The sequence below is a fragment of the Oryzias latipes genome, chromosome 3 (assembly GCF_053564925.1).
Source record: "Oryzias latipes strain Hd-rR chromosome 3, Olatipes_Hd-rR_3.1".
In the NCBI taxonomy this organism is placed as follows: Eukaryota; Metazoa; Chordata; class Actinopteri; order Beloniformes; family Adrianichthyidae; genus Oryzias; species Oryzias latipes.
Genome location: NC_136239.1, coordinates 31,301,871 through 31,322,016, shown reverse-complemented (window position 1 = coordinate 31,322,016; position 20,146 = coordinate 31,301,871). Strand labels below are relative to the sequence as shown.

Genomic DNA, 20,146 nt, shown 5'->3' with positions numbered 1-20,146 from the left:
CAGTCACGGACCCAGTCTCACACACATTCACACACACATTCACACACTAGTGGCGGCTCCGCTGCCAAACACAGGCGCCCGCCTACCACCAGAGGCAAGGTGGGGTTCAGTGTCTTGCCCAAGGACATTTCGACTCATGGGAATCGAACCTGCAATCTTACGATCATGGGTCGACCGCCCTACCGCTGCACCACGGCCGCCCGATATTTATTTCCTCGACATAAATTCTTTTAAATCGGCTTACTTTACAAAGCTTGATCAAAAGTCTTTATTTGTTCAGTCTGACTTCTATTAAATTGAAATTAAAGATAAAAATATTACATCTTATGATATAGCTTTTTTTCTTTGCATAAAACTGGCGTCTAAAAAGGTTTTATTTGCTTTCCTTTTTATGTTTTGCTTTTTCACAATCTGACCAGACCTGAGCAGCTAGATTGTTGTTTTTGACTGTGACTTTTTCTTATAGCTGTTATGTATGTTTGATTAATATGTTTCTGCTTTAAATTTGTGTTTTTCAACATTTTGTTGGACTTAATTAGTTCTGTTTGCTGATGACACAAAGGTTTTTTTCTGATTTACCCATAGAAACTGTCCCAAAGAAAATGGACAAACTGAAAGCAGGGTTTGATTTAAATAATTCCAAATGATTTGTCATCATCTACATGTTCTTTATTATTCTAGGGAAAGGAAATTGGGCTCATTTAAACAAATGTAATACCCATTTAAACATGATCACATTCTGTAACAAGGAAGAAAGTAGAAAAACTACCGTAGTTTAAATATCACACACTATGTTGATCTGAGTAAAGTTCTTGTAAGGAGACAACTACTTTTAAGATAACATGAGAAGGGAAAATTGGATGCAAACGTTTGTGTTTTGCAGTTCTGCTCAGGAGATTCTGATCGGGGGACTAAAGCCCTTCACCCAGTATGAGCTGGCCGTGCAGTCTAATGGGGTGGACGTGGGGGGACCCTTCAGCAGCACCGTAGAGGAGTCCACTCTGCCTGACCGTGAGTTTCTACCATACTCAAAATATTTAAAGATACTGTGTGTTTGGAAAACGTTTGAAAAAAACACTGCAATTTGAACTCCCCCCCCCCCCCCCCCCCCCCCACACACACACACACACACTCGATAACTGAAAACACATTAGTTCCCACAATCTTTAGAAATTTGCTTTAGAAACTGAGCTCCCAAGCAGGTTTACGGCTCCGAAAATGAAATTGTGTCTGTTGATTCAACCACAGTTATAATATCATTAATTAGGTGAGAAGTGAAATATTTTCTTTTCAAACATGATTATAGAAATGTAATTTCATCTCAAAATGCTTGAAAAGCAGATCACATGTGCAAACTTTCAGTCTGTAGGTAATCTGCAAAATAAAGTGTGCTTAAATGAGTCTGCATTCATGTTCATTTTGTGCCAACCAACCGTGCTTGGATGGTCATTCTGGTTGGTTGCCAGAAATTAGAGGCTGTTAACTGGGAACAATAAGCGTCTCAGGTGTTGTTCTGGCTCTTATGTAGGCCAATAATTCTGTTCTGTCACTCAGAAGTAGTAGGGGTTCTTAATGCTGCCAGTCCTGCAGCTCAGTCCATCATTCCTCTCTTTCCTCAGCACCTGAGCCTTTTCCCATTCCCTACTGCTCTGCTTATCCCCTCTTGCTCTGTACCCAGGTGGCTGGTACAAGAGGACACAGATGGTTGTCGCACACCATGTCAAATCCCCCACTAAGACAATATAGGTTCCCCAGCTGCAAGGCCTCATTTCGGAGCTGTAATTACTGACCCGGTCCTGTGTTCTCCCTCAGGGCCTTCCACACCTCCAGAAGAACTGCAGCTGAATGCGCTCAACTCATCCTCTGTGTTGGTGAGCTGGCGCCCCCCACTGGAAGCAAACGGCATCATCAGCAGCTACAAGATTTTGTACAGTTGCAACCTCAGTGATCCAGAGCACATGTGGAATAGTCTCTCTCAGGATGGTAGGGTCCTAATATGAGGAACTAACTAGCTGTATTTTCGTTACCGTGCGCTTCAAATCTGTCTCTCTTTTTCCAGGGAGCATTACCAGTGTGAAAGTGCACACTTTGTCTGCTGGCACCCGGTACTATTTCAAGGTGGGAGCTTCTACTGAGGTGGGGTCAGGACCCTCTTCACCTGTAAAGGATGTTCAAACTCCCCATCCCAAATATGGTAAATGGTCAAGATTCATTCCTTTGGCTGACTTTGACCTAAGCTGTCTACTGTTTGTTGTATGAGTTTGAATAGATGCTTTTATCCAGGTTGATTCCATCTAAGTAATTGGTAAAAGAAAAAAAACAACAAATCATCATCTCAAAGAAAAGGTGATACACCTTTGATTTCATAAGCTTGATCAGATTTAGTCGACTTTTTTTAACCTATTACTTCTATTGAATAAAATGTAATCACGCCATTCTCATGACATAGATGGAGAAGTTAGAAATGTCAGTCTCTTAGCAAGAAAATCCCAAAATATTGAATAGAAATAGTTTGTATTTTTCTCAAAATAAAAAAACATTTTTAATCACTGAGTTCTTTATTCCTGAAATTGAATTTGTGTCTTGCAAAAATGACTGTTTTTTTTTTTACATTTTGCAACAAGTGGTGTTACAAATCTTTATTTAAATTCAAATTGTCTCCTTTTTTTTGTTCTTTGATATTTTCCCAGAGGTGGACATCCATGCACTGACAGGCATCATAATTGGTGTTTGTTTGGGGCTGATGTGCATCCTCCTGTGTATTTGTTTCAGCTTTCGCAAAAGCAAATCCAGGTATGCCGATTCTGCCTCAAATAAATGTCAACGTAGCTGTTGATTTCTGGATTTTTTTTCAGGACAGTTATTTTTTTTAATTAAAAAAAATCACGTTTAGTTAGAAAGAAGTAATCCGTGTTTTAAAGTGACTGCATCTGTCTTTGCACCAAACAGGGAGACATCTGGAGCACTGAACTCCACAGCTGTGAGTCCTCAGTACAGAAGAGTTGGATTCCCTGTTCCAGCCAATAAAATAGACTGCAGTGACAGCCATGAGTTAGATATATTGATGCCCCCCAGCTGCCAAGAATCTGCCCAGCCATTAGCAGAAGCGCAAGAATCAGAGAGTCTGATGGCAACCTCTGATCCAGGACAGGCTAAAGATGCATCTGTACCTGAACCCAAGGTTCGAGATTGAAATATGGGCTGTCGTTTCTGTAAACAAATATTCCTCACGTTTTCAAAGATTTTGTTAAGATCTCATAGTGATGCATTCTCCTCCCGCAGGCTGCTTGGAATGGCTCTGTCAGTCATAACTGGGTAAACAGAATCACAAAGTACAGAGACACGATAATGGAGGACTCTCCTGCACTCATTAATGGCGCTTTCAATATATTCATGACTGCAGCTGGATTGGTGAGCGAAGCATTAATATCTGCTCTGTTTAAGAACATTTTTTGCCATTTAGAATAATTGTTGTTTTTGAAAAAGTTAAATAAGTTAATAGAAAGGTCTAACAGAAAAGTCAGAAAGCTTTTTGTAGATATTGGCAAAAAACCCAGAAACATGACCAATGATAACCTAAAGAAATAAAATGTGTTTTTCTGAGTAATTTTGTCTTTTGATAAATAAAATATCAAGGCAGTGAAAATATCTATCTTTTTGCATGTTACTCATACCATCCATGTTTTTTTTCAGACCCCTAAGAAATTCCCTTTCAAAGAAAAAAGAGAATGAAACATAAAACTGTTTCAATTAATAATTTGATTTAGCCTCAAATTATATTTTTTAGTTTGATTATCTTTTCAAATGAACAGACTATCTTTGTTATGGGAGCTACAGCATAACCAAATGTTGTCCTTAGCAGAAAAAAAAGATCAAAAGTTGCTGAAATGTCGACGGTAAAAAAGAAAATCAAAAAAACATAAAATAATGCATGTCACTGAAAGCTCCAGGTCCTTATTGTGAGGTGTTAAAGCCTAATTTCAAAGTAAGCTAAAGCTCATGTGTGCTCAGTGAAAGTCTTTTTGACTATGAAGTGTAAATAACAATTAGTCCTCGGTTTCCTCAGCAGCTCAGTCAGCCATTAAAGAGTTGTATTGATTTCAGTTGAATTTCCAAATATAAACAACAGGGGCAGATTCTTATTCAGCTTAGTTCACTTGGTCTTTAAGGCTTTAGCAAAATAAATGAAGGACCAAAAAGACACAACAAAGTTCTGTTTGTCAACCCAAGGGCTAAACTGAAGCAGAACCAGAGAAAGACAGAGTGAGGATCAGGATGATAACTGAAGCCCTCATAGAAAAGTGACACTGTTTTGTTACAGGAAGTAGACAGCCGCCTGTGTTCGTCCCTGTGCAGTAACCAGGTGGAAGCGGAAGTCATTGTTCACTCTGAGCTGTCAGACCCCAGCAGGGAGAAGGATGATGAGGAAGAAGAGGGCATGGAGAGGGATTCTAACACCACCAGAGGACCCTCATCATTGGAGGTGAGCCAGCAAAGTTCGCCAGAGGAAGAGGAGGCTTTTGATAAGTGTTTGCTGGCTGAAAGTTCCTCATTTACTCCTTTGAAAACACTGGTGGCCAACCAAAATGGGGAGGCAGACGTGTCAGGACACCAGCCGCCTGCAGAAGCAGAACCCCGGCTGGACACGGGGCTCACCAACGGCTTTCATTCTCCTAACGCCAAACGGTCAGAGCATCTGGAAAATGCGGACTCCAAGCATTGCCCATGTGCATCAGGAAGGGCCATCTCTGCTGGGCTGTCCCCCGCCCCCTTTGTTGGCTCCGGTTTTGTCCATTCTACCTCAGCAGCACGCTCGTACCTGTGCCCATAGCCTCCATGTGTAGGATTAGTCCCACAAACTGCAGACTGTATTTGTTTTACAAAGCCAGAGGAATTATTTTCTGCTCTTCATGATTATTTTGCAAAGTTTTATATGAACTCTGAATCCATCATTTATTACAGCATATGGAGTAGGACATACTGAGTTTTATCTCAACATTTTCTATTGGTTTTAATCATCTCAGTATGTTTCCCTTCTCAGCATCTTTCCTGTTCATGTGCCAACAAAAGCAAGATGAAACAAATCCAGACTGGTGGGGTTTGGAAAACGCAATTCCCACTGTGTCACTCGTCGCTTTTTTTCCACTCAGGAATGAGAGAATCCTAAGGAGTGATGACATATTTCGGCAGTTCACCACCAGCAGCGGTAAAACGGGAGGTCGTGACCGCGGTGGCTCAGAGGTTTAAGCCCTAAAGAGTAATCCCAGTCCTGCTCAAGTGCAGAACATCCCCATCTCTCTTCGGCCTTCTGCTGGCTCAGGGTCCACACACATGCATTCAGATGCATACAGGAATCATAGCTAATTTCAGTCATGCATAAACATGTATTGACTCTTTTCCAGGAAGTAGTGCAAGCAGTCTCTCAGGTGCCTGATTATTCTAGGTGCATTTCTAACCTTTCTGTATTCTATGAATGATTGTATCCCACTAAAACATGTGAACGAGCAGAAAAAAAAGGTATGAGAGTACAACTTAGACCTTTGGTGTTTTTATTTTTCATAAGGCCATATAAAAATTTTGGGGGATTTCTTTTTTAAACCAATTTTGCTGTTTTATAGATATTGGATATCTAATTTTCTAATCAATGTATTTACATTTAGTATTGTCTTTTATTTTTAGGAGAACTTGGGGCAGATTTAACAACAATCCATCTGCATACCACTCCTATTTTATCTCCCGATTTCGGGATGTCCAAAGTGTGCACAAACTGCTATGCTATTCTAGTTCAGGCTGGTTTTCCCCTAAAGTAAATACATACACTTTTGTGCAGAGAAAAATATACCGGTAGCTTGATTCCTCAAGTCAGCTGATATAAACTCTAAAAAAAAATAGTTTGTTCTGCATTCAGTGGGTGTCCAAATTAAACAAACTTTTTGTATTTGACAAGAGACCAATGAAAAACACCCATCTGTGTTTTATAATGATCATCTTTCATTTTTAAATATTGATCATTCTTTAAAATAAGCTAATTGCTATTTTCTAAGTTATTTTTTGAAGTGACTTTTGGTTGACATGATGTTAAAGTGGGACTGGTGCATCTTATTTTTTCCCCAACATCACTACCTCAGTTCCTCACAGGATGGTTGTTGTTTTATTTCTAAGAATCTTAATAGCGCCTTTTTATAAAGACTTTCCATATGTCTTTTTTCATTTGTACAGCAATAGATAATTGAATAATAATCACCCAAAGCTGACTACTAAATTACTCAACATGGCTTTCAGTTTGCAAATTTCTCCAAAAGTTTCAAATGTTCACCCAGGTGGGGTTTAGGTGTAAGAAATTAAAGTCCCAAAGCAAACATTGAACTAGGAAAAATGGCAAACGTTATAGTGAGACTCCAAATACAAATGCACACTTTTCTGAACCTATTTTATGCTTTTCACTGTCAGGTTTAAATCATTGAAAAAGCATATAACAATCATAAAGACAAAGAAAAATAACACTGCTTTGACTAGTCGGTAAACTAGTGTTAAAGGTTCCATTGTCATCTTTTTCTTTCTCCCAAAGCCATGAAACTGTAAATGTGTTTCACCAGCAGCTGATGTAAATAATCACAATAAACTCATTTTTTAAATCTTTGTTGCAAATTAAAAAAAAAAATCTGGTCTTTATCATCTTATATCAATAAAACATTGAAATACAGTAGCAGTTCATGAATTAGTCGGTTCCTGTTTAAATGCTTTTGTTAGCTGATCAGACTTGTTTTGATGGGTTGTCCTGAAGTGTCATTTTTCTTTTTTCTAAAAAGAACATAATATGGTTGGGATTTCCAAAGTTCCATGCGAGTAAACCAAAGAGACCGTGCCTTTCAGCTGTTAAACATTGTGATGGAGGCTTAAAGTTTTGGGACCCGGAAAACTCCTGATATTTAGTGAGTTGACCTTTAACATCATTGTATACCAAAGAATTGTGGTGTGAAATGAGGACATCTGTCTGACAGCTGGCAGTAGACCGTTGTGCGGAAGGGCAATGATCTGAAAATACAGCAGCAAATCTGACTTAAGTACTCAGGCAGAAAAAATCTGGAAAGTTATGTCTGAATGAATCCCAGTTAGTTTCATTGAAGGAGGAGATGGTGTGAAGCAGTGCGGCTTAAACAGCCTTGGTTAAATTTGGCTCAATTTTTGTATTAAAAATTAGTTCTGTTTGTAGGAGTGGATAAAGACCAGATTTTTTTTATATAAATAGTATTTTATATGCAAAGGTAAAAAAAAAACTCATTGGGTCATACGCTTTATTATTTTGTATTTTTATAGAGTTGGAAAAATAATGCAATAATTTGCATTCCGAAGTCCTTATTTTATTTTATTTGTTTGTTTTCAGGACAAGTGGCCTCTTTTGAAGTAGGACCAAAATCTTAGATCTCATTAGAAAATGTATTGCAAACTACCATCTAAGAATTAAAAAAAGTGTATTTACTGCTTTCCTCAAAAATCTTTTGTAGTCCTACTGCTTTCATTGAAACCAAAACAGGTTTTCCGTTGTGATTTATGGATTGAGGGTAATTCTTTTTTGTTTTATAAAGTATAAAGCCAAATACCTTTGGGCCTACTGTCATTTTGATCCAAGCATTCTTTATAGAATAACCTTAAATTCTTTCATTATACCTACAAAAAATGCTTCCTTGGAAACCGAAACCCAGTCAGGAGTTTGTTTATTTATCAAACACAATACTAGTAACAGAAAAAAACATGCATATAACACCAGTTAATATACATCGAGTCTTAAAAACTACTTTAAAAAATACAATGTTTTGTTTTTAAAATAAATGTTAAAAAAATCACTTACTTCCCTAACCAGGGTTTTCTAGTCGTGGATTTAACATCTATCATCCTGCTTGTTTTACTTCCTGCTTATCAGCTGAACTTAGGTTCTTCTTGATTAAGTAGAGCTCAAACAAGCAATCCGCAGCAAGTTTTGAAATGACAGCATGAAAAGAAACAAGAATGTAGATCTTTGACAGCATAAATTAGCAGTAGATTATTCGTTTATCTCTGAGATTCTAACTTCATAAACCTTTTAGGTACAAGCTGAGTGATGTTTGGGTTCAGCACTAATCAATCAACTGCTGAATTCTTTGCTACACAATTAGAAGTCTCTCAGGAAGTCTTTTCCCACCATATAAAACATATTTTTATTCAAATTTCTGAAGTTTCTTTACTCGGTTTCAAAGAATAATAACCTCCACAAAGAATCTCCCAAAAGTTCAAAGTCCTTCATATAAATAAAGTCATTAGGCGGCCACATTGGGATGGTTTCATTTGATCATACATACGTACACCAATTATGGCGTCAACTTCAACAATACCAGTGAACTCGTATCTAATTTTGATACACTTGAATAGTTCTTCTTAAACCCCAGCTGCATTTGTCGCCCCCCTATATCTCACTAGACCCCATCACAACACCAGCTTCTTCTTGAGCATGCGTAACAAAGACACAGCCACCTCCTGTGATGGAGTTAGATGTTATGATGTACAGTCTGAGTTCTTTTATTTTCTTTAAATGCTGCTTCTCCTGTTTCCCTCTCGATGCAGTTGTGTCACAGCACGCTGAGCAGAAGATACTGTAAATGGTCAAATCAGCATCCAGTGTAAAAGGTGCATGCTTTGCTTATTAAAATAACTGCTCACATGTAACCACCATCTCTCTTCGTTGCCTCGAACAATCAAACCTTAATGAGGAAAACGTGTCATGCTCTGTTTGCAGAAATGATAATTACTTTGATAATTGTGTATATTTCATTCTCCTTTTGGAATGGTTTTATTAAACTATATACCTCATGTGGGTAATTTTTATTAGATTCCTATTTGTTTTTGGATATTACACATTTTGTAGCAAATAGAATGTACAGACTCAAATATCCTCTAGTTTCTGTGAGTTTATCAGAAGAGGTGAGTGACATTTTGTTTGAACTTCTTACTCATTGCAGTCAAAGGGATCGTCTTGACTAGCTTGGAATTAGCTAGTGAAGTAAAGGGGAACATTTGAAGGATATTTAAAATGACTTTTACTCTGAAAGAGTAGTACATTTTTAAATGGATGATTGAAAATGAAGCATGATGTTTTCTCTGTTATTATTTAGAGCTGGGGTTGCCCAAATACAGGCCCCGAGGGTCCTGTGTCCTACATGTTTTCCAACCAACCTGCCATTGAAGCTCCTTTTTGGCTAAACACATGTGATCCAGGTAATCAGCAGCAGATAAGGCAGGATTTCTGGAAAACCAGCAAGAGGCCGGCCCTCAAGGCCTGGATTTGGGCTCCCCTGATTTAGAGGATTGTCCTTCAGTGGATACCCTCCCTATGCAGGTCATACCTCTCAGCACAGGCTGCCAATTATACAAAAAAAAGAAGAAAAACAGGTTTCCTCCTTACTCAGGTGCTCCACCATTGCTTATAAACTGTAAATGGTTCACGCCAGCATGTCTAATCGGATGCATGTCATTTGTATCGCCATGTTGTCTTTTTTGCACAGATGATATCCTTTTGTACACTTTTTTGCCTCTGGTTTTTCTGTGCATTAACAGGGTCAGCTGGTGTTTCTAATGTCACAGTGGAGTGCCGTTTTCAGATGGGCTCATTTTGTGTGCATGCTCTAGTCTCTTTGCAAAAGTATGCAAACACTCTCCTGCTAAGTGCCAGTAAACAACCTGGAACAACTGTTTGTGATCATTGTGTACAGAGCAAGCCCTCATACCATGTTGGAGCACTTAGACTTGTGCCTGTTCTTGGGCCATGAGAAACATTCATACGGACATTTTAGAAGTTTATCTCTGTTAGTCTGAAAAGTTTCCTTGTAAATGGTAGTGACAGATAATACAAAAGTGTTCTTTGTTCACAGGAATGGTAGCACTGATGGCCTGTGGAATGTTTTAAAACTGTGTTACAATTTGTGGAAATGTACATAACTTGCAGCACCTGTGAAACATTGTCATGTAAATAAAAATATGACTCAAAGTATCTTTTCTTATTATCTTTCTTTCAGAAAGTGTACTAAGTGCAGCACATAAGGTAACTTATTTCCTGTGAATGTCATTCATTTTTCTATTTGGTTATCGTCAAAGCTTAAAATAAATCAGGTAATAATAAATGGAATTGATGTAATCAATGCATCAATATTAATCCTGTCTTTTCTTAGAAAATGCAATATTGTTTCCTCAAACCATTTAACAATACACTACCGGTACAGGTAACAGGATTAATACATAGTCTTAATGTTAATGAAATAAAAGCTTTCTTTGATATTAATAATAATAATATAGTTCATTTTTAGTAATGTTTTTAGTTTTTATGAATTTAATTGACTGCATTTTAGAACTTTGTTGAAAATAGTTTTTAAATCCACATATATATAAAAAAATAAGTTATTAGGTAGGTAATTTGTTTCATCCATTGGTTATCAATATTTTTAAAGTTAATTAAAATATATTAATTTACATATTTGATGTAAATATGTTTTTGATTAGCTCCCATCGTTTTTACATGTGCTCCTAATAATTCCACAAGATGGCAACAAAGCACCAAATACTTCTTCACCTCCATACTACTGACTTATGGTCACCAGCTCCTGTTAGGTGCATTATCAGACAGAAAGCAGGATATGCATCTGTCACACTGCTTGGATATTACAACACCCAACCATGTGAAACCATTTTACTATAAAAGCTACTGTATGCTGTTGGGCACAACAACAGGTTTAAATTTAGGAATAAATAGAACCGCATTCCTTGTAATAGTAACTTCAACTAACCAGAGAAAATTAAATTACCATAATTTTATGTTAAAAACCCAGATTAGCTACTGTGACATTACTGATGATAGTCTTACAGCTCCTGTAAGACATCCCACTGTCAAAAGCAAAACGGGCCCAGTTATACACCTTTCTACAATCAATGTCAATTTACAGTTTGAAATGAAAGCTGCACACAATTTCAGGATCAGGATTGTCAGAATTACAGACGGATTTAAGTACATTTTGCAAGTCTCCAGCTGAGCAACTTGGATTTACATGAAAAGTATAAATAAATAAAGAAAAGTTACCGGTAATAGTGATTTTAGAAGGGATCCCTTATTTTCCTGTGGCACTGAGAATGTAAAATCTTGTTCTGACTTTCTCTGGGATTACATTAAGATAGGGCTTCATCATTCATTCATTTGCAATATTTATCGAGCCTCTAGCTGCAGCAATAAGACAGAATGAGAGTATTAAAGGAATTAAAACCAAACACAGCCATCATAAAATTAGTCTCTATGCAGATGACATATTACTGTTTTTAAGTAATATACATTCTGTAAATGAAACGGCAACAATCATTAATGAATTCTCTTCTATATCAGACTATTCCATTAATTGGAATAAATCTGTTTTATTACCACTGAACAGTAATGCGGAGCAAGGACTCACAATACCAGTTAAATCAGGCAATATAAAATATCTAGGTATTTATTTTTCCCCCAAAATATCAGAACTGGTGCTGCTAAACTACACCCCATTACTGAAAAACATACAGGACGACCTAACACGCTGGACCAACCTGCCTTTGTCCCTTATGGGCAAGGTAGCCACGGTTAAAATGAAAATCTTACCCAAAGTTAATTATCTCTTCTCAATGATTCCCACACAACCGCCATTAAAATGGTTCAAAACATTAGACTCATCCATATCAAGCTTTCTATGGAACAATAAACCTGCAAGAATTAGTCTAAAAACTTTAAAATCTGCAAAAAGCTGTGGAGGATTAGAATTACCTAACTTCCACAATTACTTTCTTGCAAATAGATTACAATACATCTTAAAATGGTTAAAAAATAATCCAGAAACCAACTCATGGTTAGACTTGGAACAGGCGTTATGTGGAAAGATCAACCTGTCAGATCTTCCATTTATTAGTCAAATAGTTAAAAAACAGGATTGTTTCAAAAGTATTAATATAAATGCCACTTTAACAGCCTGGTGGGAATTTCTCAAAATATCAAAATCATCAATTCAACCCTGCAAAATGACACCCATCTGGAACAACCCAGACATCCTCATAAACAAAAAAATTATCCACTTCCCAGCTTGGCAAGCAGGGGGCATAAAACAACTAGAGCACATAATTATTGATAGAAGATTCATAACTCCCCAGGAACTTCAAGACAAACATGGAATATATAACTTCTTGGAATATCAGCAACTTAAATCAATTATTACTAAAAAGTCTAAATACAGAGACAACGATTTAAAGCTACCAGATGTAGTTACCACTCTGATCAATTTCTCAATGAATAAAACTCTCTCCAAAATATACAAACTTTTATGTAATTTAGATAACAATATTTCACTTCCGACAACAAAATGGGATGCGGATTTGAGCATCAGCACAGATGAAAGTTTTTGGTCAGAACTTTGTCTAAACACCTTTAAAATGACAAAAAATCCAAATCTGCAGCTAATCCATTTCAAAACTCTTCACAGAATTTACTACACTGGACAGAGGATGTTCAAGATGGGTCTCAGTAACTCAGACATTTGTCAGCACTGTGACAGTAATCTACCCGACAATTACATGCATGCACTATGGTTCTGCACGCCTGTCCAGGCTCTCTGGCAGCAGGTATGTGCCGATCTATCAGTCTGGCTTAAGGTTTCAATCACAGCTTCACCGTCACTTTGTGTGCTTGGTGACATGAGTGCCATCGATGTAGAAGGAGGATTAGGCTCTATCATTTTCATAACTCTTTGCATTGCTAAAAAAACTATTTTAATAAATTGGAAAAGCAAAAAAAATATAAATATAAGTCAACACAGAAATCTGCTGCTTGATCATATCAGCTTGGAAAAAATGTCAGCCCAAAGTTCAAGTAACTTTGAAAGAATTCGGTCTCTCTGGTCTCCCATAGCTAACTCCGTGACTTAGGGGGTGGGGGGGGCATGGTCGTCGCTGCTCCTTGCCCTTCTGCCGTGGGCCGGGGTGGGGGTCGGGGCCTCCTGTGCCTGGCCGGGGGTGGTGGGGGCTCCGTTGGTCGGGGGGTCGGGTCCGGCGCCTGGGTGGGGCGGCCTGGGGCGCTGCGTGGTCCTCTGGGCTTGGGTGTGGGGGTGCGTGGTGGGGGGGGTGGGGTGGTGGTCTGGCTTGGCTTGGGGGGGTGGTCCCTCTGCCTGTGCTGGGGGGGGTTGGCGGGGGGCGCTGCTCGGGGGGGGGGGGCCCAGCGGCGCTGGATGGGCTTCCCGTCTACACCTGGGGCTGGGATCGGCCCTTCCCTGGCTCTGGGGCGGGACGGGACAACCCTCTTGGGGCCCCCGGTCGCTCTGGGTGTCATCCGCTTCGGCTGCGGGGTCTGGGGGTGGGGTGGGGTGGGGGTCTTGTCGGCCCTGTCCTGTGGGGGGGCATTCTGGGGGAGGGGGGGGGCCACTATTGGTACGGGGCAGGGGGGGTTGACGGGTCGGGGTCTCCGCTGAGGCCATCGGCGGTTTCCCCGGCCGGTTGGCTGCCTCGGTCCCGTCGAGGCCTGACCAGAGCTCTTCTAGGGCCGGCGTTTGGGGGTGGGGGCCTGGGCTTGCTCCGGGGGGGGCCGGCGCTTTCTGGCTCCCCTCTCTCTGTGTGGGGGTGGTGGTGCTGGGCCTGGGGTGTCTGCGCCTCCGGGGGTGGGGCCCCGGGGCTGGGTGGGCCTGGCCCCCTTGCTGGGGGGGGGGGGGGGGGCGGGGGACGGCTGTTTGACCACCGGGGGACAGTCTATCATCTGTCCCCAACTTACCCCCTTCCTCATATAACCTCATAATAGGGTGAGGGGGTGGGGGGCTTAGCCTGCGATGAGCCTTGGGGAGGGGGGGTTTACTAGGCAGTGACCCCCCTCCTGTGGTTGCCGTATGGAGTGGGCCCCCCCTCTTTCGGTTTTATTTGCACCTTAGACATGTAGGGCCCTTGGTAGGGGGGGTGCTTGGACATCACTGCCAGCAAGCAGCGGATGTCCTCCTAGCACCCTACCCGCCAATTTTAACCGCACCTTAGACATTTAGGGCCCCTTGGTGGGGAGGGTGAGGGGACGTCACTGTGAGTAATCAGGAGACGTCCCCTTAGTGCCCTACCCGCCAATTTTAACCGCACCCCCCTTAGTACACACACCCCTCCCCCCTCAATATATACATCCCAACATAAACACACACACATGCACACACACACTCTCTCAAACACACATACACGCACACACATTTTGCAAGGAAGGTGGGACCTAGGACCATCTGTCCCCTGCCTCTTCCCTGGTGGGGGGTACGGGCCCCTTTGCAACGGCGGCTGTGTCCCCGGGGTGCTGGCTTCCTGGGCCCGGCGGTGCTCTCTCCGCGCGGTGGGGGGGTTCACATTACATCTGAGCCGGGGGTGTTCGTGTCCCTGGGGGGTGGGTTCTGGTCCTTGCTCCTGAGTGCTGGGCCCCGCCAAATTTCCAACTGTGGCCGAGCCTGGTCGGGCCATATTTACAACACCCCTTGTGGGCCCTCTTTTTTCCCCGGGGTTCCCCCCTCCTGGGCGGGGGCGGCGGGCCCCTGCCTCGCTCCTCCCTGGACCAACCGTTGGCCGGGCGGATGGCTGCCTGGAGTGCGGAGTGGGTCTCCCTTGGGGGGTCCTGGCCCGTACCTGGGGTTGGGGCGGGGGGATGCCCGGAACTCCTGGGTGGTGGTGGGGTGCTCGTCTGGGGCTGTGGGCGTCCTTCTCCGGTGGGGCCCTGCGTTGGGTTCTCCCGGCGCGGCGGGGGGGCTGCTCTCCTGGTTGGGCTGGGGCGGCGCCCTCTTTCCCTCCGTGCCTCCCTGCTCTCTGGCTCTGGGGGCCTTGCGGCGGCCCTGCTGGCCCTGGCCTGGGTGGCGGGCTTGGTCGCCCGGGCGGCGGTTGTTCCCTGCCGGTTCCCGTGTGGTGTTGGGGGGAATCCGGCTGCCGCTGCTGGTGCGGTGGGGGTCTTGGGGTGGGGATGGCTGGGCACTCTCCCTCCTTCTTTTCACGTTCCACCATCCATTTTAGAAGAACATAAACACTCACCTGAGCACAGGTGTCAGCTCAACAGACTGAATGACTGAAATATTTCACACTAGTTGGTTTTAAGGCATAAGTATGCGTGTGAACACTATCTGTTTTGTGTACATGTCGACAGGTGGACATTTTTGCAACTAACAGGTGTGTTTATAACATTTGAGTGTGTGTGTGGACAGGCTCCGCCCTTTTTTTTGTTTTTTTTTTTACATTTGAACCTTACCATAATGATTAACAACCAGTAAACTTGTTGCTTTATGCTGCTTCATGGTCTTATCCCCCTTCCCCTCCTATTATCACCCCCTACCCCCCCTCTCTCTAACGTCCCTCTTTCTTCTTCCCCTCTTTCCTTTTCCGTCCGGTCCAACACCAAAGATTTTCAGACATGTTTGAAATTAATAAAGTTTGGCCTCAATTACAAAAGGGGTTTATTCAGACATACCTTTGGTTTGTCTGAAGATTAATAACCCCTCTTGTTAAAGTAAAATATGTCCAACCCAAGAGGCCCTCAGCTCTCATCTGTCTGCCTAGCTGTTGGACAGGACAAGTTAAAAAGAAAAAAAAAAAAAAGAAAAAAAAAAAAAGATAGGGCTTCATCATCCTGCAAAGGATTTGAAATCTGATCAGAGACATTAAAAGATTGAAAGAGAAAAAAACATATTCCTACCTATCATTAAATTTCACACATTTAAAATTTAGCTTAGAGCAAATTTTCTACAGCTATGGTGAACAAAAAGCTTGAGCCAATAAACAAAATCAAAAGATAAAGGACATAGGATAAATTTTTGAAAGATGAATGACTAAGCAGTTTTCTGTAACCAAAGTCAAGAAGTCCACAGTGGCTCGTAACTAATTATACCAAATATAATGTCAGAGTAAAATAAACAAATGCGATTCTCTTAAAGTGCCACTTCGATTGTCTATTTTAAAAGCATTTCCAGTGGGCTTTTAATTATGATTATGCCGTTTTTTGCCAATCTCAAAAACATGTTTCATTTTCTAGGACATAATTTCTGCAGAGCATTCATTAGAAATACACCGGAACTGTTGGTTGTTCCCATTTCCCATCATCATAATGTACACTTTCTCCTGCTAGCTCACAGCCCCTCACACACCAACCTAACTTTGTCTTTGGAACCATAATGGCGAGCAATATTGGAGCTATCCAGCGGTACTGTTTTAAGCCCGATGCCAGCTCAGACAAGGAAAACAAAGACACATATGGATTTATTTGTATACAAGAGGATGCATCTGAATGGAGAGTAGGAATGAGCTCCCAACCTTGTAGGAACAGTGTGTAGAGGGCTTGACCTGAACTTGATAGAACAGGTTTGGGATAAATAAGAGTGAAGACTGAGAACCAGGCCTTCTCAACTAACCTTAGTGGTTGAGAAGGCATCAATGCGCTTTGGAAGAATGGTCAAAAATTCCTATAAACACCCTCCTCAACCTTGTGGACAGCCTTCCTAGAGGAGTTGATGCTGTAATAGCTGGAAAAGGTTGACCGACATCACATTGTTTTCTTAATTGACTGTAACAACTACAAGTCAGAATCCTAACAGACATTATTGGTGCAATATAATAGTTCACCATATCAACAGGTCTACAAAAAAGACAACAATGCAACAATACATTTTAATGTGTCTTTTTTTAACTCTTGTGCTATCTTAGATGACCCCACCCTTGCATTGACGTGTTCTCCCTACCATGACAAAGGTGGATAAAGGTGGAAAGATTTCATGTAATCCATGGACACCAGTGAAGATCACAAATCATTGAAGAAAAAAGGTTAAGAGCACTGTCTATAGGGTCTAGATGACCCAACTTCCAATGTTAAAGTGCCTAGGATAGCACAAGGGTTACAGGGTATTACAATGGCTGAGAACATTTGTCCAGAAAATCAAATACAAGATAATAAAAATTAACTAACAAAGAACAAATCTGACAATTTGATAAGCAGGTGTTGCTGCTTAAAATAAAATCACGAGAGTGAGAAAAACAGGAAATTCATTTATTCAGGACAAGTCTCAGCAGCACAGCGGCAGCAACTTTAAATGAAATAAGCCGCAGGAACATAGGTAATATTAGGCCTAATATGAATTATGGATGCTGTTCTGTGATGAAAAATGATTGTAAAAATGAAATCTGACACTGGAACAAATGCAGTGAAGTATCTCCATGATGATGTCATGAAACACATTATGAAAGTTATACATTATAAAAGTTAAAACAAACAACAAAGACAATCAAAATCAGAAAACTTCTAGGGACACAAATTATCTTTTTGTGAAGACAATTTCATTTTTTTTGTAATCCTGTGATCACAAAAAACACTTTGTGTTACCTATTAAGAAGAGTGCTTTATAAATAAAGTTGTATTTGATTTGAACAGAAACATTGAGACTTCAACATAACAACATAATGTTTTTAAGTTAATATTAGAAAACGTGATACTGTGCTACATTTCTTTGTAAAAGATCAGACTAAATGTATTTTGAGGGATGACTTTAGTTCTCAATTGTAGGAAGGGGGGCTGGGGTGGGTGTTCATAAAGTCTGAGACTGTGCTGTTTTTTTGTTTTGTTTTTTCCCAGTGCCCCCATGGGTACTTGAAAGTTCTCCTGTTTTGATCATCATCTGATCATTAAACAGGTTATCTGAGCCGCAAAAGTGTCAGGTGTTTTCTGGTGGAATCAGAGCATTCACTACGTGATCATGTGAGCTGCTTCACATGTTCAACAGAACTAACTGGACCTAGTTACACACTGAATATTTATATTATCTGCACTTATCTGTATAAAAAAAGCAGAAATGAAATAACTGTTTTTAACAGATCCTGCAGACTCTCAGCTGGGAGGACACTGACCTAACTCCAATTCTAAAGGCAAACCTGCTCCTGACCTGGTTAGCTTCACAGACAAAGTTGTTGCCACCTGAGATTCGGTCAATTTAGTCTAAATTTGTCAGAACTTCCATTTAACCTGCTTCTGAAACATGCCTCTTTATGGATTTGTTTAGAGTTAAAAGTAACAAAACAAAACAAAACATTTTTACCAAAATTTATTTGGTGCTAAATCTGTTTCACATCACAACCAAAAATGTTGTAAAATATGAATGCAGTTGCTCACTAACGATCACAAAAGAGGTACAAAGAAAAACAGTCCAGGGTTTGGCAATCCTGCAACCACCAATAGGAAACAGCTGTAGTGATTACAATTTAAGTCAGGTGTAAACGACAAACATAAGAACGGAAAAGGAACCCATAGGTAAGAAGAACATGTTTACCACAAATGTCAAGTTGACAAAAACAAAAGATGCAATTTTTCTTATCCTTATACATTTGATGTGAAAACCATTTTTACTATGTTTTTCAAACTCTGGACCTAAAAATGTACTTTTTCACTTGTGTGGTTTCCTTGTGTAACATACTTGATTTAAAAACTTTAACCCATTAACCCTTGTGCTATCTTAGATGACCCCCACCCTTGCATTGGCGCGGTCTCCCTACCATGACAAAGGTGGATAAAGGAACCTCACTGGTGTCCATGGATGACATGAAATCTTTCCACCTTTATCCACCTTTGTCATGGTAGGGAGAACACGTCAATGTAAGGGTGGGGTCATCTAAGATCGCACAAGGGTTACGAAATGAAGGTCAGTCAGTCCGAAAAATTGGGAAAACTTCGAAAGTGTCCCCAAGTGCAGTCACAACAACCATTAAGGGCTACAAAGAAACAACGAAGAGTCAGCTCTACTGCGGAGGATAAGTTCATCCCAGTCACCATGACAGATTTGTTGTTGGTCTTCACTTTTTTGTCATGTATATAATTCTACATGTGTTGATTCGCAGTTTTGATGCCTTCAGTGTGACTCTACAATTTTCATAGTCATGAAAATAAAGAAAACTCTTTGAATGAGAAGAAGGTGTGTCCAAACTTTTAGTCTGTATTGTACATGTATGTAGGGAGATGCCACATCTTTTTTTGACACATTCATAAAAGAATACGCTGTGTCACAAGACAAATTTGAAATTATGTAGTCAAACTGCAGTGAGGTCAATAAGTATTTGATCACCCTGTGATTTGAACAGCAGGTCTTTGCTGGTCGGAAATCTATCTGATAATCAAGTGATCAAATACTTATTTGTCACAGTAATATACAAATAAACTGTTTAAAAAAAAATCGTACAACGTGATTTCTGAATGTTTCTTCAGATTCTGTCTCTCACTGTGAAAATGCACCTATGATGAAAATTTTAGACCCCTCCATGTTTCTTGCTAAATCACAGGGTGATCAAATACTTATTGACCTCACTGTATGTATGTTTTACCTAAAGTAATTGTTAATTTGTCAACATACTTAAATATTAACAACATTGGTGTTTCTGGATTTTTCTTTTTTTTAGTTTCTGGAATATTTTTTTTTTAGTGTTCCTACTCACACAGACTAGGTGAAAACATGTATTTGGAGTCAAATAAAGCACACAGGAGAGTGCTGGAAATGTAATGTAATTACAGCCAATGCCAAATATTTATTTCAACAGAGCATTACTGTACACTACAGATCAAATGAGCATTTCTATATTTGCAAACTGAGCATTGGAGCCGTTCCTGCTCTCAGAAGAGCTGCTATCTTCAGCACTGTAGGAGCATTTGAATGAATGCCCCTGCCTTGCCTGCTCTCAGGTGGGAGATACAAACATTTTTTCTTTCTGTCCACTGCTGGAGGTGTGATCATCTTTTTTTGTGTATGTGCACACTTTTGTGTGTACAGGTGTGTAACACAAAGAGCAGATGAGATACAGTACAAATTTTTTTGCTGGTGGGCCCCTCAGAAAATAATGGATACATTGACAATGTTGTTAATTCTTGTATACCAGTATTGAACAAAAATATATTTTACAATTAGCTTGGAGAGAAAAAATATAGAATTTTGGTCTTTTTTAATTTTGAGAAAAATAATCTACACACTTAGGGTGGAATTATTATCCTTACTTAAAACAATTTTCTTACATGTGCATTGACAGGTATGTACACTATATTACCAAAGGTTTTTGCTCACCCATCCAAATGATTGGAATCAGGTGTCGT

General features: G+C 40.4%; 1 protein-coding gene across 3 annotated transcripts in view; it reads left to right on the top strand.

Annotated features, from left to right (window-relative positions):
- igdcc4 (immunoglobulin superfamily, DCC subclass, member 4) overlaps positions 1-9,420 on the top strand; it is a 54,009-nt gene extending 44,589 nt beyond the window's left edge. The window contains exons 14-21 of one of the 3 annotated variants that reach the window (XM_023953618.2): positions 884-1,011; positions 1,813-1,983; positions 2,060-2,194; positions 2,691-2,793; positions 2,950-3,181; positions 3,283-3,411; positions 4,322-4,483; positions 9,147-9,420. In XM_023953618.2, the coding sequence (XP_023809386.1) occupies positions 884-1,011; positions 1,813-1,983; positions 2,060-2,194; positions 2,691-2,793; positions 2,950-3,181; positions 3,283-3,411; positions 4,322-4,483; positions 9,147-9,335 (1,249 nt within the window). In that variant the 3' untranslated portion in view covers positions 9,336-9,420. Of the gene's footprint in view, positions 1-883; positions 1,012-1,812; positions 1,984-2,059; positions 2,195-2,690; positions 2,794-2,949; positions 3,182-3,282; positions 3,412-4,321 lie in introns of all 3 variants that reach the window. The other 2 variants (XM_023953617.2, XM_023953619.2) reach the window with 2 other exon arrangements.
- Positions 9,421-20,146: the final 10,726 nt, after the last annotated feature.